This window comes from Gopherus evgoodei, chromosome 1 (assembly GCF_007399415.2).
Source record: "Gopherus evgoodei ecotype Sinaloan lineage chromosome 1, rGopEvg1_v1.p, whole genome shotgun sequence".
Lineage (NCBI taxonomy): Eukaryota > Metazoa > Chordata > Testudines > Testudinidae > Gopherus > Gopherus evgoodei.
In genome coordinates, this window is record NC_044322.1 from 219,066,846 (window position 1) to 219,087,838 (window position 20,993).

Here is a 20,993-nt window from a genome sequence, read left to right on the forward strand (position 1 = left end):
AGTGATTGTCTGCCGTTGCTTTCTCAGAGGAAGGAATGAGTGATGACATTTACCCAGAATCACCCGCAACACTGTTTTTGCACCATCATGCATTGGGATCTCACCCCAGAATTCCAATGGGTGGGGGAAACTGCGGGAACTATGGGATAGCTACAGGATAGCTACCTACAGTGCAACACTCCAGAAATCGACGCTAGCCTCAGTATATGGACGCACACCGCCGAATTATTGTGCTTTGTGTGGCCGCGTGCACTCGACTTTATACAATCTGTTTTACAAAACCGGTTTATGTAAAATCGGAATAATCCTGTAGTAAAGACATACCCTCACATAGTTTCCAGGTTCCTCTGTGCTTTCTCCAGCCACACTTTTGGCAGTGGCCCCTGCTCCTACAGCTCTGACTATTTGACCTGTTTTGTGCTGCAGGGAGATGAGATCCTAGTGGAGTGTAACTTTCAAACTTTGGATAGGACGGAGATCACCTTTGTAAGTCTGATTTCTATCTGCAAATTTTCTATGCATTTAAGACCAATTTAGTTCTATTGAAAGGTGCTGGATTGACAGATGTTGTAGAACAATGCCCTCTATCTCCAGACTAAAGCAGTGCAAGCTTTCTTTGACATATACAGAGATTCATACCGTGATTGAAGGGTGGCTTCCCAAGCAGGGAAGTGGGTTTCCAAGACTGAAATGGAACACAGCTGCCTAGTATCATTCATCAAACAGAATTACCCTGTGGTCTGGCCTGGGCTAAGCTATAGAAGGGGCTGGTAATGACACTATGGGTAGTATTGTTCCCACTGTGTCTTAGTAGAACTTTGTCTTGCTCTCTGTACCTTGAAGGGTGGGCCAAGTACCTTGAATGAGATGTGCCTGGCATTCCTCTTCTATTACCCTCGCAACAACATCTCCAGCTGCATGGGCTACCCAGACATCCAGCAGATTGCCCACGCACTTGGCCAGGAGGCCTCAGAGTAAGTCCCTCATTGGATGCATTTCTGGGCAATAGAGAGCAAAACTTCCGAGGGATATGGCAATGGATGGGGGTAATGCCAATTGAAAGAGATAATTGAGCAGGGATGTTGCTGATGTTGCATATGTCTGGACCTGCCTGATTAAACCCTACCCAGGAATTTTTCATTTGTTATACCATAACAATCTCCTTTCCCCCTCCCTTCTCTCCTTCCTTCTTCTCTCCTCTTCCTCCCCTCCTCACATTTGTCTTCCTCATTCTCCCAAATCCCCTCTACTCTTCCCCTGCAGTGCGATGGAAGGAATGATTGCCATGAACTATGTCGAATGGAACAATGAAACCATCAAGAATGCAGAGAAAGCAGCCAAGGAGGCTAATCAAACAGTCATGATTAAAACCATAGATGTAAGTGTCCTTTGCCTTTACCTTGCTGAGTGGTTAGGGGTTGGGAAAACATGGTCAGCTCTGGAGTTTGAGACCAAAGCACATGGCAGAACTAAAGTCAGTGTCTTACACACAGAATGGCACCTTCACTCCATTGATATCCACTGGGTCACATGTAAAGGAAGGGCCGATAGGCAGGTGTATTCACTTCACTTTACACTTTCACTGCCTACTCCATCCCCCGATAGTCTAACCCTGGACCTCTTGCATTGCACACTCAGCTCTGCCAATGCCTCTCAATCCTATTCTGTGGCCTCCCTTCTATTCCAATCCTCGGCAATACGCATACACAATTCTGCTAATGCCTCTCAATCTTGACAGCCCCTATCCCCTGCTATATGAGTTGCTGGTGCTTCTGCTCAAATCTTTCAATGCATCTTCCTCCTCATCTGTGTATTGGTTAGAGGACACTCTCTTAGGATTCATCTGATGAGCTACGGAACTATGTCACCAGAGATGCAACAAAATCAGACAAGCCAAGGCAAAGAATGAGTTACAGCTGGCAAGGAACATTAGAGACAACAAGAAGGGGTTCTTCAAATATGTTAGACATAAAAGAAAGATCAGGGATGGTGTGGATCCGCTGCTCAATGGAGAAGGTGAACTGGTAACAGAAGATGATAGGAAAGCAGAGCTGTCAATGCCTAGCACATGTGACCAGATGCCTAGCAGAATTACCATAGACAATATAGGGAAATCAATATAGGCAAATCAGAATAAGTAAAGAACATGTCAGAGACCTACTGACCAATTTGAATTCATTCAAATCAGTGGGGCTGGATGCTATTCACCTCTGAATACTGAAGGAATTAGCTGAAGGAATCTCAGAGCCACTGGCGATAATGGGCCGATAATATTTACAAACTCATAGATGACAGGAGTGGTCCCAGAAGACTGGAGAAGGGCTAATGTAGTGCCCATCTTGAAAAAGGAGGAGCCAGGGGACGATAGCCCAGTTTGCCTGACTTCAATACCTGGGAAGCTACTAGAGCAATGAATAAAACATTCAATTTCCAAATATCTGGAGGATAAAGGGGTAGTCACTAGCAACCAGCATGGAGTTACTAAGAAAAAATCATGCCAAACCAGTTTTATTTCCTTCTTTGACATGGTAACTGGTTTGGTGGATAGGAGGAATGCACTGGACATAATATACATGGACTTCAGCAAGGTTTTTGATACAGTCCCACATGACATTCTGATAAACCATCTGCCAAACCTGCATTTCTCCAGCTTATTAAGTGAACACATAACTGGTTAAACCACTGCATAGAAAGAGTAACTATTAATGGAACGATGTTGGATTGGAGGGATGTCTCAAGTGGGATCCACAGGGTTCTGTTCTGGGTCCAGTGTTGTATGTAGGAATAGACAGCATACTGATCAGATTTGCAGATAGCACAAAGCTGGGGGGAGGGGGCGTTGCCAACACTTCGGAGGATAGAGCTAAAATTCAGAAGGATCTTGATAAATTGGAGAGCTGGGCTATAGAAAACAAAATGAAATTCAAAAAAGACAAATGTAAGGTGTTACACTTAGGGAAGAAAAACCAAATCGACAAATACAGAATGAGGGTAACTGAGTGACAACAGCACTGCTGAGAAGGATCTGGAACTTGTGGTGGATCACAACCTCAACATAAGTCAGCATCGCAATGCTGTTTCCAAAAAAGCAAATGCCATTTTAGGTTGCATTAACAAAAGCATAGCATGCAAGTCACAGGAGGTGTTAGTACTGCTCTACTCAGTACTGGTTAGGCCTCAGCTGCAGTACTTTGACCAATTTTGGTCTCCAATGTATATAAATTATGTAGAGAAACTGGAAAGGATCCAGAGGCAAGTAACAAAGATTATCAAAGGGATGGAATGCAAACCATATGAGCAAAGGCTGAAGGAACTGGGTATGTTTCGTTTGGAAAAGAGGAGATTTAGGAGGGACATGATAGCAATTTTCAAATACTTGAAAGATTGCCATAAAAAGATGGAGAAAAGTTGTTCTCTCTTGCCACAGAGGGCAGGATAAGAGGCAAAGGGTTCAAACTACAGCATAAGAGATTTGGATTAAATCTCAGGAAAAAACTTCCTTACCGTAAGAACAGTAGGACAATGACACAGACTGCCTAGGGAGGTTGTGGAAGCTCCTTCCCTGGAGGTTTACAAAAGGAGGCTGCATAGCCATCTCTCTTGGATGGTTTAGACACAACAAATCCTGCATCTTGGCAAGGGGCTCAGACTAGATTACACTTGTGGTCCCTTCTAACCCTATTATTTTAATTTAATCTTTCAACTAAGTATTTCCTGGGAAAGCATACAGACTATGCTTACATAGTTAATAGAACTTGCTGTTCTGGATTGGACCAGTGGATTTTGTAATCTGGAATCCTACCTGTGACAGCGGCCTAGATCAAGTAATTCAGGAGACAGTAGCTCTGCCATTCCCATAAGATATCTGTCCAATTTGTTTAATACTTTACTATGGGTGAGGAAACTGGATGCTGAAGAAGAAGTCCTGTTCATACTTGTTTGTACTATGGTAGTGCTCAGAGGTTTCAGTGGAGTTCTATTGTGTACAAGCACAGATATAGACATGGTCTCTTTCTTAAAGAATTCTGAGCCCAGCTGGTTATTAGGAAGGCAGCACTAACCTGCAGAAGACAGCATCCCCTCATCTTGAAATTTGTGGGACAGTCCTGATTTTCATAGAGCCATCAGAAAATCCCTTGAATCCATAGCTTGAAGGAAAGTTCAAGAATCCAGAATTTATTTTGAGCTCTGCTAGGCTTGTCACATGTTTATTTGATAGGACAAACTCTTGAAACTTAATAATGTTTATAGTGGATGTGACAGTGCTGCCCGTGGGAGCCAGCTGAGGTCACTCAGAATGAACTGCAAACAAAATGGGGCAGACAAACCCCAGAAGCTGGTGATTATTCCAATACTTAGATTTATCAACCAACACAGAATAGCTTTTATAGTACCTCACTGGTTACTTAGAAGTCCAAACAACGCAGTTCCCTTAAAGTACCCAGCCTCGGGCCTCCATCCAGACACACCTGTCAGATATAATGATGATTCCTGAAAATCTTATTTCATCATATAAAAGAAAAGGTTCTTGCAGTCCCAAAGGATCAGCCACATACCCAGGTCCAATTATAACTTAGTTCTTACCCAAAATACCCACTATAGTCAATTCTTATTAACTAAACTAAAATTTATTAAAAAATAAAAGAGAGAGAGTGTTGGTTAAAAGATCCATATACATACAGAATTGAATTCAATTCTTGAGGTTCAGATACATGGTAGAGATGAGCTTGTAGTTGCCAAAAGTTCTTTTAGAAATAATCCATAGGTTATAGTCCAATGTCCATATTCAGGGTGACTCCAGTCAGTGACTGGGGATCTCAATCCTTATGGCTTAAGGTTTCCCCTTCTTGACACCCAAAGCAGATCTGAGATGAAGCAGGATCATATTCCAGGAGTTCTTATACATTTCCAGCAGCCTTTTGGCCTGAGAAAACAATAGGCTTAACTCTCCCAAACATCCTGGCAATTAGCACAGGATAATTTGTCCATTAAACAGTTCAGATACAGGTTACCACAATCTTCAAAAAGATATATAGTCAATAAAACTACTTCACTCCAGTGTCTTCCTAAATGTTAATATTCCCTTTTTTATCTTTGAATCAAAGCTATAGTGATAGACAGGACTATCCAAACATCTATCCTTCTATATCTAATAATGCAGACTTGCATTTCAAAGCTCTATTCATTTATATATCTTCCTAACCAGCCACTAAAGTTCGGTCATGGGTCAGGTCAATCTGTGAGTTAATTGACTCTTTCCGGCCCTGTCACCTTTCAATGAGATATTATATTACACTCATAATGTCATAGTGGGATGTCATGAAACAATACTTTTGGCACAAAGTCATAGTGTTGCATGTCCTCAGGCAGCGTTTATAGGATGTGGGATCACCCCAAGGAAATTAGGATGAGTCAGGAAAAACATTGGTACATATGGTGTATCTATATACATTATAGTGCATCTATAGGATAACTGGTCATCTTATACATAAATCAGAAAAAGAATCACTTCTATCAAGAAGTATCAAAATCCCACATGCCTGTCTTCTTTCAACTTGCTACCCTGATGTCACAATGAAGAAATATGACATGATTTTGTCCTATAGGACAATTTCATCTGGGAGGGAACCCTACAAATAAGACACCAACTAATCTAATCACTCCTATAAATGTATTGTTAACCCCAAGAGTGGTGTGGCATCTGGTAAACAGATCCCCAGTGGGGCATGGATCAGCCTTCATGTCACACTCCCCATCAGTACTGGACCCAGGCCAGGGAAGCTAATGATCCAACCAGCGGACCAAGTTTAGTGATGCATCCTGGTCAGATGGCACCTGAGGCACGTTGTGCCTAGATTAAGAAAAATAAAGCCCCTGCCATTTTGAAAAACATGCTATTTTTTTCCTCTTTCCTTTCACTCCCAGGAGCTACAGAAAAATGAGAGTGGTATAATCCGGGATATTATGATTTCAGAGAGTGGTCTCTGCCATGACATTTCTGGACACCTCAGAGTGCGGGGTTCCCAAGTCACAGCAAACCTCCAGGGGCCTGCAGATGTGATTTCCCAGGCTCTCAGCACTGCAGAGATCTTGCCTCTTCCTCTCCTGTTGCTGACACAATTGGCATTCACCTGGCTTCTCACTTCCTACCAGTGTAGAATTTAAGGGGCAGAATCCCTGTTTTGTTATAGGATATAATTAACCCATTGAGGCCTCTACAATTACAGTGTGATGATGGGATATTTACCTGGTAAAGCTTCTGAAATCCCTAGCAGTGACAGGAAATTTACCCAGCAAAGTCTCTGAAATCACTGGGCATGAAACTGTGTTTACCTACTAAGGTTTTTGGGATCCCTGTTGTGATAAAAATGCCTTTTAGTATAATATTCCATTCTAAATCCAGGAAATACTGCAATATACTGCAGAAAAGATAGTATTGCAAGAGGATAAAGCCCCCACTTTTAGACTCTGATCTTGCCCTTAATGTCTACTAGAGTGTTTACTCATTCAAGGATCCCTAGTAGCTGGGCAGTCACTTGATATGTACTCACTGGCCTTTCAGTAATCACTGTCCACCAACAGGGTATTTACCCAATAAACATTCTATAATCATTATCCAGTCACAGGCTATATACGTATCCAGTGTTCTCTGATCACTATCCAGTTATATGCTCTTTAGTCAACAATCCAAACAGTGAGTATGATTTACCTGTTAAATACTCTCCCAAGTACAGCATCAAGGTATTTAGCCAGTAAATGTGCTGCATTTGCCTCCGTTGACAGGAGGATTAACTGGTAAATGCTGTGTTATCATAATACAGTGACAGGGTGTTTATCAGGTGACTTCCAAGGCTTTAAACACTACAGAGGTACTGCCTGTTCCTCTCTGGCTGCACTATCAAAATGTGAAGACACACAAACTATGGGAATCCTATGCCTGGACAGGTAACACCTTATTATCACACCTATTTTTCTGTTGTTTTTTTTTTTAAACTGTGAATGTATGTTTTCTTCCAGTGTCAAAAAGACCTCCAAATTCTGAAATGAAATGTTTCTCTAATTGCAACGCTGTGTTGATTTTTTAAAGGGGAAGTATAGGACAGCTCCAAAAATTTCTGTTGAAATGTCTTTGAGAATATTAAAGAATATTAAAAGAACTGGCACATGAAATTGCAAGCCCATTAGCAAGAATTTTTAATGAATCAGTAAACTCTGTGGTTGTACCATACGACTGGAGAATTGCTAACATAGTTCCTATTTTTAAGAAAGGAAAAAAAGGTGATTCTATAGGCCTGTTAGTTTGACATCTGTAGTATGCAAGGTCTTGGAAAGGTCTTGGAAAAAAATTTGAAGGAGAAAGTAGTTAAGGACATTGAGGTCAATGGTAATTGGGACAAAATACAACATGGTTTTACAAAAGGTAGATCATGCCAAATCAACCTGATCTCCTTCTTTGAGAAAGTAACAGATTATTTAGACAAAAGAAATGCAGTGAATCTAATTTACCTCGATTTCAGTAAGATATTTGACACAGTTCCACATGCGGAATTATTAGTTAAATTGGAAAAGATGGGGATCAATATGAAAATTGAAAGGTGGATAAGAAACTAGTTAAAGGGGAGACTACAACGGGTTGTACTGAAGGGTGAACTGTCAGGCTGGAAGGAGGTTACTAGTGGAGTTCCTCAGGGATCTGTTTTGGGACTAATCTTATTTAATATTTTTATTACTGACTTTGGCACAAAAGGTGGGAATGTGCTAATAAAGTTTGCAGATGACACAAAGCTGGGAGGTATTGCTAACACAGAGAAGGACTGGGATATCATATAGGAAGATCTGGATGACCTTGTAAACTGGAGTAATAGTAACAGGATGAAACTTAATAGTGAAAAGTGCAAGGTCATGCATTTAGGGATTAATAACAAGAATTTTGGTTATAAATTGGGGACACATCAGTTGGAAGTAACATAGGAGGAGAAGGACCTCGGAGTATTGGTTGATCACAGGATGACTATGAGCCGCCAATGTGATATAGCCATTAAAAAAGCTAATGCGGTCTTGGGATGCATCAGGCGAGGTATTTCCAGTAAAAATAAGGAGGTGTTAGTACCGTTATACAAGGCACTGGCATGGGTGGTAAGTTTGTAGAAATTTTGGTGGTGCCCAGAACTCACCCCCCCCCAACTCCACCCCCCCAAACTCTGCCCCCACCTGCCTAAGGCTCTGGGAGGGTTTTTTTTGGGGTGGAGGTCTGGGGTGCAGGTCCTGGGCTGGGGATTAGGGTGCAGGAGGGGTGCAGGGTGCAGGCTTTGGGATGGAGTTTGGGTGCTGGGTGCAAGCTCTGGGCTGGGGCAGGGGGTGGGTGTGCAGGAGGGGGTAAAGGGTGCAGGCTTTGGGACAGAGTTTGGGTGCAGGCTCTGGGCTAGGGGTGGGGGTGTAGGAAGGGGTGAAGGGTGCAGGCTCTGGGAGAGAGTTTGGGGGTGGGAAGGGGTGTGTGGGAAAGGGGAGGTGTGCACGATCTGGGAGGCAGTGCATGCTCTGGGAGGGAGTTTGGGGATAGGATGGAGTGCAGGGGTGAGGGCTGTGGGGCTGAAGATGAGGGGTTCATGTTGCAGGGGGGCTCAGAGCTGGGGCAGACGATCAGGGTGTGGAGGGATGAGGGGTTCATTCTGCGGGGGAGGCTCAGAGCTGGGGCAGAGGATCAGAGTGCAGGGGGATAAGGGCTCTGGATGGGGCAGAGGATTAGGTGTGGGGGGCTGAGGGTTGGGGATGAGGATGAGGGGTTCAGGGCTGGAGCAAAGGATTAGGGTGCGAGAGGATGAGGGCTCTAGCTGAGGATGAGGGGTTTGGGGCGTTGGAGAGGCTCAGGGCTAGGGCGGAAGGGCAGGGTAAGGGCAGCCTGCCTTGCCATTAGTGTTTGGGGGTCACTAGGACCATGGGGCAGCAGATAGCAGTTCTGCCGGGAGCCGTTCTACTTCGACAGCAGAAGCAGGCAGGGGAGAGGTGCTGCGCGGCTTTCTGTCAGGCAGGGAAGCGATGGGGGGGCACGCAGGGGGAGGGTTGACAGGCAGAGGCTGGGACCTGCTCCAGGCAGGGATGCGGTGGGGGGGGGGGAGACCTGCGGGGGCCAAGGCCCAATCCAGGCAGGGCCGAGGGAGAGACCCAGCTCCAAATATTGCTGAAGCAGGGCCCCCAGCCCTGAATATTCCTGGTGCTTGAGCACTGCAAACATATATAACCTGCCACCTATGGGCACCGGTGAGACCTCATCTGGAATATTGTGTGCAGTTCTGGTCTCCAATGTTTAAAAAGGATGAATTCAAACTGGAACAGGTACAGAGATGGGCTACTAGGATGCTCCAAGGAATGGAAAACCTGTCTTATGAACGGAGACTCAAAATCTTGGCTTGTTTAGCCTAACCAAAAGAAGGTTGAGGGGGGATACGATTGCTCTTTATGAAAATATCAGAAGGATAAATATCAGGGAGGGAGAGGAATTATTTAAGCTTAGTACCAATGTGGACACAAGAACAAATGGATATAAACTTGACGTTTGGAAGTTTAGACTTGAAATTAAACGAAGGTTTCTAACCATTAGAGGAATGAAGTTCTGGAAAGGCTTCCAAGGGGAGTAGTGGGGTCAAAAGACATATCTGGCTTCAAGACTAAGCTTGATAAATTTATGGAGGGGATGGTATGATGGGATAGCTTAAATTTGGCAATTAATTGATCTTTGATTATTAGTAGGTAAATATGCTCACTGGTCTGTGATGGGATGTTAGATGGGGTGGGATCTGAATTACTACCGAGAATTCTTTCCTGGGTGCTGGCTGGTGAGTCTTGCCCACATGCTCAGGGTATAACTGATCTCCATATTTGAGGTCGGGAAGGAATTTTCCTCCAGGGCAGATTGGCAGAGGCCCTGTGAGTTTTTCCTCTTCCTCTGCAGTGTGGGGCACGGGTCACTTGCTGGAGAATTCTCTGCACTTTGAGGTCTTTAAACCACAATCTGAGGACTTCAGTAACTCATACATAGGTTAGAGGTTTGTTACAGGAGTGGGTGGGTGAGATTCTGTGGCCTGCGTTGTGCAGGAGGTCAGACTAGATGATCATAAAGGTCCGTTGTGACTTTAAAGTCTATAAGTCTATGAGAAACAAAATGTATTCACAAAAAGTGTCTGCTTTCCTCAAAATTTTTCAGTTTTGTCATCAGAAAACTGCAAACCACATACTGTTCCAATATGATTTTTTTTCCTGCAAAAACTTGAAAATCCTTGTGGAAAATTTCAACAAAATAATAATGGTTTCAATGTTGTCAAAATTTTGTGTTAGGGAAAAAATTCCATTTTCTAACAACCTGTAGAGTTTAGGGTTTTTAAATGTATGATGCAACCCAGCACAGATCATCAGCAAGGACAGACCTTTGGACATTTATCATGAAAGCACAGACTTCCACCATGTCAGGTAAAAAGACAAAATAATCTCACTTCTCTGAGGTCAGAGCTGACAACGAAAAAGAATCAAGAAAAAATGTTTCATTTTTTCCACTCCATAAAAATATTTAGTTTCCCAGCCTTCCACACATTTATTCATCCAGTTTTACAGTGTTAGTAAGTCACATTGACAGGGTAGGTGTAGAAAATAAAATCTCTCCAGCTGCACAGCTATAAATTCATTTTAAGCATGAAAAAATACCCTCACAACCAAACCAGCTACAGAGCAAAGAGAATATCAGGGAGAAAACATTAAGCACTGGCCTAAGCCTTCCTTCTGAATGCTCAATTCAGCGGAGTAACAGGGGCTGCAGGGCAGAAAATGCCCACATAACAAGAAGAGATTCACACTATTGGAATCAATTGGCCCCTTTGGCAAAGGTCTCAACAGAAAGGCTAGGATTTGAACTGGCCACAGAAAGTGATTCTCCCCCTTCTCCCAGCACCCATCACCTGGGAAAGGACCGAGGTCCATTTGTTAGGAATTTTAATATATTAGCACCTCAAAGATTTAACTGAGATCAGGATCCCTGTACTGGGCACTGCACATACACAGGGTAAGAGACTATCCCTGCCCTGAGGAATTTACAATCATCTAAACAGACAGGACACAATCACAGTGGAGGAAAGGAAAGATTATTATTCACACTCTAAATCTGTGGCATGCATCTGTGGCTACTAAGGCATAGGGAGACTCAGTGGCATGCTTAAGATCGTACAGGAAATCTGTGGCAGAGCAAGGAATTAAACCAAAGGCTTGAGGCCCAGTTCAGTGGTATGACAACAAGGCCATCTTTGCTCTCATAAACCTGGGGTCACATGTGCATGAGGGAAGCTTGGGCGGTTGCTTGGGCTGCTGCCTGGGCTATACCCATCCTGTGGATAAAGAAGGAAAAGCATTCGTTAGAAAGTGAGGCACAAGGGTAAACTGAGGCATGGAGAGGTAACATGATTTGCATAAGGGGATACAGGGAGTTGGTGGCAGGTTTGGGAAGAGAGTCCAGGCCTCTGGACATCTGTAGAGCTCACCAATAGGGAATATTTCTCAATATCCAGTCAAAGATTTTCCCTTTACTCAGTTCACTCCAGTGCTCATAGTTACGCCCCTCAGGTCCCCATTTTCATAGTTTCCCCATCAGATACTTACAGAGAATTATCAAATTGCTCCTGGTTCATGGTTTAGCCAAGCTCTGCCCAGGAGCAAAGATCACTATCTGTAACCCAAATTCATCCTCCCTTGGTCTTCATCAGAACAGAGGAAGCCAAGGATGAGGAGTCTCCCTTAGCAGACATCTCTTCCATAGGGACAGTGTCCTTTGCCCCCTGGTAACAGATATGTAATGAGCAAGGTAAAAACAACCCACAGAAAAAACCCGATACTCTTCTATAGGTAAGAACCAAGTTCAGACCTTTAATAGCAACTCACAGGAAAGTGCTTTTATTGTACCTACAACTGCCACCTGCCTCTCAATGAAAGCATTTTATCATGCTCAGGGTGGGGTTTGAATTTGTTCATCAGTAATGGGGCTTACATGGAATCAACCATTGCCATTCTAGCATCAGCCTTTTGCAGATTATCCCCCCAGTTATCTGTGCGGTGAAGACAAATCCCTAGAGAAGACATTCCCAAACTCGTACAGGTGTGAGGTTCCAGTATGTGAGTTTGCTGGAAGTGGTATGCTTTCACTACATAGTCTTTTCCCTTTAAGAGATAGTGGAGCCCAGGGTTAGCCAACCACTGTTCCATGACACGGCTTCCTTAAAGAAACAGATTCAAGGACACAGCAGACTAGCTGGGAAATGGGGGACAGGTATTATTCAGGTAGCTACCTCCTTAACATGGTAAAACCCAGCTGTTAGGTGACTCCCAGGAGGATAGAAAGGGCAGACAACCTGGAAAGGAGAATTACAGAGGAACATCAATTTGGGAGAAAGTCTCCTGGGATGAGTAAGCCTACCTGAATCACAACCAGCCCCAGGGAGAAGGTCTAAGGGCTCCTGAACCAAGGGGATGAAGTGTGTGAGTCCAAGAATCCAGGGAGACTCTATGGATTGGGGCTGAAACCAAGAGACTGGTGAACTGGGAAAAGCTATTTGGATCACAGCCCAGCTCCACGTAGCAGGGCTGTGCAATTCCTTTACCAAAGGGAAGGAGTTGCAAGTATGGGGTGAGGGCAGGAAGAGATCCGTGGGAAAGACTCTCCAGAGAGGTCAGAGCTGCAGTGGGACTATCTCAGAGGGGACCTGGGACCCTGAAACCTTGGATCAAGGGGTCAATTGGAGCTGATGCTGCCTGGGACCCAGGTAAAGCCTCTGTCAAGGCTTTAGGGTACAGATGTGGGGACCTTCATGAATAACCCCTAAGCTTATTTTTACCAGCTTAGGCAAAACAATCGCTGCCACCACCGAATGTTTTTTTTAAAAATTTTGATGGAGAGCCATTTGGGAACTCTGCCTTCCCCCAAATATTTCCTCAGTCCTTATCCCCCTTTTCCTGACTGGATTTGACTAATTTCCCTCCTGCAAGTCTCTATACCCTTTTTCCTGGGTAGACTCAAGAAAATTCCCCCCCCACCAATTCCTGGTGAGCCCAGATCCAAAATCCTTGGATCTTAAAACAAGGAAAACTCAATCAGGTTCTTAAAAGAAGACTTTTAATTAAAGAAAAAAAGTGAAAGGAATACCTTTGTGAGATAAGAAAGCAAGATAATCTCACAGACAACAGATTCAAAACCCAGAGGATTTCCCTCTGGGCAAAACTTTAAAGTTACATAGAAACCCAATTTGATTCTCCTTCTATTTTGCAAAAGAAATTACAAATAGAAATAAAAGTAATTTAATACATTCCTTCTGTAATTACTCACTACCCTGTTAGGAATGGGATGGTTCCTTCTCCCTGTTCGGCAAAAGCCCACACTGCCCAGACCAAGGACTGTTTTCCCCCCTCCCAACTTTGAAAGTATCTTGTTCCCTTATTGGTCCTTCTGGTCAGGTGTCAGCTAGGTATTGTGAATTTCTCAACTCTTTACAGGTAAAAGAGGAATTAACTCTTAACTGTCTGTTTATGACAGCCTCCATCCTGCCAAGATTCCCCAGCTCTCTACTCCTCAACCCCCCCTGCACTTTTACTCCCTGACCCTCAACACCACAGCCATACTGTTCAGGGGGAGGGATAGCTCAGTGGTTTGAGCATTGGCCTGCTAAATCCAGGGTTGTGAACTCAATCCTTGAGGGGACCATTTAGGGATCTGGTGCAGGAAAAAAAAAAGAAGTTAGAGATTAGTCCTGCTTTGAGCAGCAGGTTGGACTAGATGATCTCCTGAAGTCCCTTCCAACCCTGATATTCTATGACTCTAGCCAGAGTACTTAACTTCATTACAGCTGGATAGGAAAACATTTTCCCCATTTTGTTATTTCAGAAATGTTCCCATTCCATATCAGGACGAAACTGAGACCTTTCAAAATGTTTTGTGAAAAAAATAGAGAGCAAGAGACATCCACCCATACAAGATAACCAACAGCATGGTTGCTTGGGCATTTCCTGGGATGTGGGAGACCCAGGTTCAAATCTGCCAGAGCAGCGTTTTAAAGCTGGTTTTTCCTCACCCTACATGAGTGCCCTGACTACCAGGCTATTCTTGGGTGGGTTTCTGGCTTTGACTAGAAATTCCATCTTGGATGTGAGGCACCTCTCCTGACGAAAGTTTAATAAAAAAAAGACGGTTACTCACCTTTGTAACTGTTGTTCTTCGAGATGTGTTGCTCACATCCATTCCAGTTAGGTGTGCGCGCCATGCGTGCACGCTCGTCGGAAACTTTTTACCCTAGCAACTCCAGTGGGCCGGCAGGTCGCCCCCTAGAGTGGCACCGCCATGGCGCTCGATATATACCCCTGCCGGCCCACCCGCTCCTCAGTTCCTTCTTGCCGGCTACTCCGACAGTGGGGAAGGAGGGCGGGTGTGGAATGGATGTGAGCAACACATCTCGAAGAACAACAGTTACAAAGGTGAGTAACCGTCTTTTCTTCTTCGAGTGATTGCTCACATCCATTCCAGTTAGGTGAATCCCAAGCCATACCTAGGCGGTGGGGTCGGAGTGAGAAGTCGCGGCATGGAGCACTGCAGATCCGAAGGCCGCATCCTCTCTTGACTGCTGGACCAGGGCGTAGTGGGAAGCAAAGGTGTGGACCGATGACCAGGTCGCTGCCCGACAGATTTCCTGGATGGGCACACGGGCGAGGAAAGCCAGCGACGACGCCTGCGCCCTGGTAGAATGCGCAGTCACACGGCTCGTAGGAACATGGGCCAGCTCATAGCAGGTCCTGATACAGGAAGTTACCCATGAGGATAACCTCTGCAAAGAAATGGGAAGCCCCTTCATGCAGTCCGCTACTGCCACGAAAAGCTGGGGGGATTTGCGGAACGGTTTGGTCCTCTCCACATAGAACGCGAGAGCCCTACGGATGTCAAGCGAGTGGAACTATTGCTCCCTGCCTGAAGAGTGAGGTTTCGGGAAAAAAACTGGGAGGAATATCTCTTGGTTGACGTGGAAGGCTGAGACCACCTTAGGGAGAAAGGCAGGGTGTGGCCTCAGCTGCACCTTATCTTTATGGAAGACTGTATACGGGGGGTCTACCGTGAGAGCCCGGAGTTCCGACACCCGTCTAGCTGAGGTGATAGCTACTAGAAAGGCAGTCTTCCAAGAAAGATAGAGTAGGGAGCAAGTAGCTAACGGCTCGAAGGGGGGCCCCATGAGCCGAGACAACACCAGGTTAAGATCCCAGGTCGGGGCAGGGAGTCGGACGTTAGGGTATAGACGTTCCAGCCCCTTCAGGAATCTAGTCACTGTCGGGTGAGAAAAAACGGAGCGGCCATCCCCACCCGGGTGAAAGGTGGAGATAGCCGCCAGGTGGACCCGCAGGGACGATATCGCCAGGCCCTGTTGTTTGAGGGACCAAATATAGTCCAAAATATTGGCCACCGAAACTTCCATCAGGCGGAGACCTTTCTCCACGCACCAACAGGAGAAACACTTCCACTTGGCCGAGTATGTCGCTCTAGTGGAAGGCTTCCTGCTGCCCAAGAGTACCTCCCATACCGGGGTGGAGCAGCGCAACTCAGAACTGGTCAGCCACGCAGGAGCCACGCTGCTAGGTGCAGCGACTGGAGGTCCGGGTGACAGAGAGTTCCGTGTTCCTGGGTGATCAGGTCCAGGTGAAGGGGCAGGGGAACTGGGTCGGCTATGGCCAGGTCCAGCAACATGGGGTACCAATGCTGTCTGGGCCACGCCGGGGCTACCATGATCACGCGGGCCATGTCCCTGCGCACCTTCAGAAGGACCCTGTGGACCATTGGGAACGGGGGGAACGCGTAGAACAAGTGGGTCGTCCACGGAATAAGGAAGGCGTCCGCTATAGACCCGGGTTCCCGGTCCTGAAAAGAGCAGAACGCCTGGCATTTCCTGTTCCCCCCGGACGCGAAGAGGTCCACACGTGGACAACCCCACCTCTGGAAGATCGAGAGGGCGACGTCCGGGCGAAGGGACCACTCGTGTGAGAGGAAGGATCTGCTCAGGCGGTCCGCCAGCGTGTTCCGCCCTCCGGGGAGGAAGGAAGCCATGAGGTGAATGGAGTGGGCTATACAAAAGTCCCAGAGTCGCATCGCCTCGTGACATAGGGGAGAGGATCTGGTGCCGCCCTGCTTGTTGATATAGTACATGGTCGTCGTGTTGTCGGTAAATACCGCGACACAACGGCCCTGAAGCTGGTGATAGAACGTTTGACAAGCAAGGCGGACCGCTCTCAACTCCCGCATGTTGATGTGCAGCTTCACCTCCTGTGGGGACCACAGGCCCTGTGTTCTCAGGGTTCCCAGGTGGGCCCCCCAGCCGAGATCTGAGGCATCCGTTGTTAGGGACACCGAGGGCTGGGGCGGGTGGAATGGGAGCCCCGCACACACTACGGACTGGTCTAGCCACCAGCTGAGAGAATCCAACACCCCCTGGGGGATAGTGATCAGCATGTCTAGTGGTTGCCTTGCCGGCCGGTAGTGTGCGATGAGCCACGACTGGAGGGGCCTCATGCGGAGCCGAGCGTAACCGGTCACAAATGTGCATGCTGCCATGTGGCCTAACAGGGTTAGACATGTCCGTATCGATGTCAAGGGGGCTGCCCGCAAGCGCTGAACGATCGCTGACAACGCCTGGAACCTTGGCAACGGCAGAAGGGCCCTGGCCACGGTGGAGTCCAGGGTGGCCCCAATGAACTCCACCCTCTGCGAGGGGAGCAGGGTGGACTTGCCCACGTTGATCATGAGGCCCAAGGTAGCAAACAGGCCAGTGATCCTGCGGACGTGGCTGCAAACCTGTAGCTCCGACGTGCCCCGAATTAACCAATCGTCTAGGTAAGGGAACACATGGATACGACTGCGCCGAAGATGTGCCACAACGACGGCCATGCATTTTGTGAATACCCTCGGAGCCGTAGAAAGGCCAAATGGGAGGACTGCAAATTGGTAGTGAAGGCGGCCCACCACGAATCGAAGGAATCGTCTGTGGTGTGGCCATATGGCAATATGAAAATAGGCATCCTGCATGTCGAGGGCGGCATACCAGTCTCCCGGATCCAGGGATGGAATAATGGTCCCCAGGGACACCATGCGGAACTTCAACTTCGCTAGGTACTTGTTGAGCTCTCGCAGGTCGAGGATGGGCCTGAGGCCTCCCTTGGCCTTGGGGATCAGAAAGTAGCGGGAATAAAACCCCTTGCCTTTCTCGTTTTCCGGAACCGCCTCTATAGCTCCTTTGTCGAGGAGCGTCTGTACCTCCTGCCAAAGGAATTGCTCGTGAGAGGGGTCCCTGAAGAGGGACAAGGAAGGGGGGCGGGAGGGAGGAAATGATACAAACTGCAGGCGGTATCCCGTCTGCACCGTGCGTAAGACCCAGCGATCGGATGTTATTTGGGTCCACGCCTGGAGGAAAAACGAAAGGCGGTTGGAAAACGGGGCGGAAGGATCTGTGGGGGAAACTGGTACTGCGCCCTCGGGCGCACCTTCAAAACGAAGGTTTGGGCCCAGGCGGGGGCTTGGAGGAGCTTTGATTTTGCCCCCCTTGGTTCCCCGACTGTCTACGCCTTCCATTCCTGCCACGGCGCCTATTAAGGTCCTGCCGCTGGCGGAACTGGGGGTATGGCCTACGCTGCTGCTGCTGTTGTCGCCGGAAGGGTCTGCGCTGCGTCCCCGGCGTGTGCATCCCGAGGGAGCGCATAATGACCCGATTGTCTTTAAGACTTTTCAGTCTGGGGTCTGTCTTTTCTGAGAACAGGCCCTGGCCTTCAAACGGGAGGTCCTGGATGGTGTATTGGAGCTCCGGTGGAAGGCCAGAAACCTGAAGCCAGGAGATGCAGCGCATCGTTACCCCCGAGGCGAGGGTACGGGCAGCCGAGTCTGCAGCGTCCAAAGAGGCCTGTAGCGAGGTTCGTGCAACCTTCTTGCCCTTGTCAAGAATCGCCGCGAATTCTTGACGAGCCTCTTGTGGCAGCAGCTCTTTAAACTTGTCCGCTGCCACCCATGAGTTAAAAGCGTAGCGGCTAAGAAGGGCTTGCTGATTTGAAACCCTGAGCTGAAGGGCCCCAGCCGAATAGACCTTGTGGCTGAGGAGGTCCATACGCCTGGCCTCCTTGGATTTGGGGGCTGGGGCTTCCTGTCCGTGGCGCTCCCTCTCGTTCACCGACTGCACCACCAGGGAACATGGTGTCGGGTGAACGTGGAGGTACTCATAGCCCTTGGAGGGGGCCATGTACTTCCTTTCGACGCCCCTCGCCGTAGGGGGGATGGAGGCCGGTGACTGCCAGATTGTATTGGCGTTGGCCTGGATCATCCTAATGAAGGGTAGGGCGACCCTGGTGGGAGCATCGGAGGAGAGGATGCTGACGACGGGGTCCTCGATCTCAGAGACCTCCTCGGCTTGCAGGCTCAGATTCTGTGCTACTCGCCTAAGGAGGTCCTGGTGTGCCCTGAGATCTAGCGGAGGAGGGCTATTGGAGGAAGTGCCAGCCACTGCTTCGTCAGGAGAGGAGGATGAGGAGACCCCTGGCAAGAAAGTGTCCAGCGGGGGGTCCGCCTCAGCCCTCGCCTCTGGCTCAGGAGCAAGACCAGGGTCTTGCTGCTTCGATCCTTCCTCTCCATCCGGGGAGGGAGGGGGGCGAGACAACGACGCCTCTGGCACCCTGTGCTCCGCCGTTGCAGGCCTAGGAGGAAGCTGTTGGGGGCCCTGGGCTTGATGGTACGCCCAGGGTGTCCAAAACCCCCACTGCTGCGGACCCTGGTCCTGTTGCGGAGGGTCCTGGAATAGAGCCGCTTGTCTGTCGGTGCCCAGCGCATATACGCTGTCCGCTTGTGATGACACCGACGGCTGTCTAGAAGGCCATGGTGGGGCCGACCGTGGCTGGTAAGAGTCTCCGCGGTCCGGCACCGAAGATGTTCTCGGTGCCGGGGATTGGTACCGGGAGTCATACCGGCGCCGGGATCGGGACCGAGTTCTGTCTCGGTGCCGGGATCTGGACCGGTACCGGCCGCTGCTTCGGTGCCGGGATCAGGACCGGGACCTGCCACCGACGCGGTGCCAGGAGGTCGACCGGGACCGGGACCTGCCACCAGCTCAGTGCCGGGAGGTCGACCGGTGCACTAAATGACGGCGAGACTGGCTCCTAGAGTCACGGTGCCGGTATCGGCGGCTGGAACCAGACCGTGACCGTCTGGAGGTCGATCGGTGCCGCGAGTACGACCGGTACCGCCGAGGGGAGCAGTACCAGGACTGCGAGCGGCGGCGGGATCTCGAGCGACCGTGGCGTCGGGACCTCGATCGCGAGCGTGAGTCCTGAGACGGCGCCGTCATCATGGGCTTGCCCCTGGACGCTACCCGCACCGGAGGTACCGGGGGTGGCGGCTGAGTTGACTCAGTCAGGGCAATGAGGTCCCATGCCGAGGCGAAGGTCTCTGGAGTGGATGGGACCAATAGCTCAACCCCAGATCTTATGGGGGAGCTCGGCGGTACCGGACTCGACGGACCCACCGGGCACGGAGTCGACGGTGCTGGTAGCGCCGCGGCAGATGTCGATGCTGGGCGTTCCATTCGAGTCTGCCTGGCTGGAGTTGCAGACTTCGATGGTCTTGTTTCTGCACCCGGTGCCAGGGAAGGTCGGTGCCGGGGAGTCTTTCCGGTGCCGGTGCAATCCGGTGCCAGCGTAGAGATCACGGCCTGCGAAGCTGCTGGGTCAAGTGCCGCTTCCATTAGGAGAGTCCTGAGTCTCTGGTCTCTCTCCTTCTTTGTTCTGGGCTTAAAAGCCTTGCAAATGCGGCACTTGTCCGACCTGTGCGATTCCCCCAGGCATTTTAGACACACGTCGTGAGGGTCGCTGGTTGGCATAGGCTTTTTACAGGCCGCACATTGCTTAAAGCCCGGCGAACCAGGCATGAGCCCGGTGCCGGGTGCTGGGAAGGGCTACAGCCCAGACCGGCTAACAACTATGTACAATATTATTTACACTACAAACTAATTAACTAACTATACTTAACCACTAACTAACAACGGTAGTAACAACGGTAGTAACAAGGAGAGCCAGGGACGTGGAGGACAGCAATGCCGTGCTCCACAGTTCCAACGACCGACACGGCGGTAAGAAGGAACTGAGGAGCGGGTGGGCCGGCAGGGGTATATATCGAGCGCCATGGCGGCGCCACTCTAGGGGGCGACCTGCCGGCCCACTGGAGTTGCTAGGGTAAAAAGTTTCCGACGAGCGTGCACGCACGGCGCGCACACCTAACTGGAATGGATGTGAGCAATCACTCGAAGAAGAACTGTAGGTTCTTGTGAAAATTTTCCATTTTGACAAATCTGCATATGCTGATGAAAAAATTTGTTGTCAAAAAAATCTTGACCAGGTGTAAATCTCATGTCCTCTAGCATCCTCCCACACAGGCTCAGGCAGCTGAACACCCTACTCTTCCAAATTCCCTGAGGCAGATCTCCATCAGTCAAATTCAAAATACTTAAGCTTATTAAGGCTTCAGAGAAATGTGCATATAAAAGAGAAATTTGCATGTGGTACTTCAGACATCAATTGTTTAAGAAGGTGGTATGTGATGAACCAATATAGTTAGTGAGTGATCCTGGAAACTCCCCCTTCAGTGTAAACTCTATCTGCATATCTGATAGCTAGATTGATCTCTTGAAATGTGACTTTACCTAATGTGGCAGTTGAAGAGAATATAAAGGGCCAGAGGCCCCTGAATGTTCACTCCCAAGTATTCTCCAATGCATGTAATACACATATCCTTAACACACACAAAGGGACTTGGGAACCAAAGGCTGTTAATATCATCTCACACCCTATGACTAATCACCAGAAAAAGTCAGTAGAATGCTAAAATTCCCCTTTTGCCACTAAAGTGGTCAAAAGATACAGCAGAAAGGGGCTGGGACATTGTTCCTGAGGACAGGAAA

The 20,993-nt window shown here is 48.2% G+C and overlaps 1 protein-coding gene across 1 annotated transcript in view; it reads left to right on the forward strand.

Moving 5' to 3' along the window:
• Positions 1 to 6,521, forward strand: part of LOC115644451 (putative DBH-like monooxygenase protein 2) — a 33,116-nt gene extending 26,595 nt beyond the window's left edge. Inside the window, exons 10-14 of the mRNA XM_030548800.1 lie at positions 427 to 486; positions 844 to 974; positions 1,264 to 1,378; positions 5,926 to 6,012; positions 6,495 to 6,521. Coding sequence (XP_030404660.1) covers positions 427 to 486; positions 844 to 974; positions 1,264 to 1,378; positions 5,926 to 6,012; positions 6,495 to 6,521 — 420 coding nt within the window. The remainder of the gene's footprint in view (positions 1 to 426; positions 487 to 843; positions 975 to 1,263; positions 1,379 to 5,925; positions 6,013 to 6,494) is intronic.
• Positions 6,522 to 20,993: the final 14,472 nt, after the last annotated feature.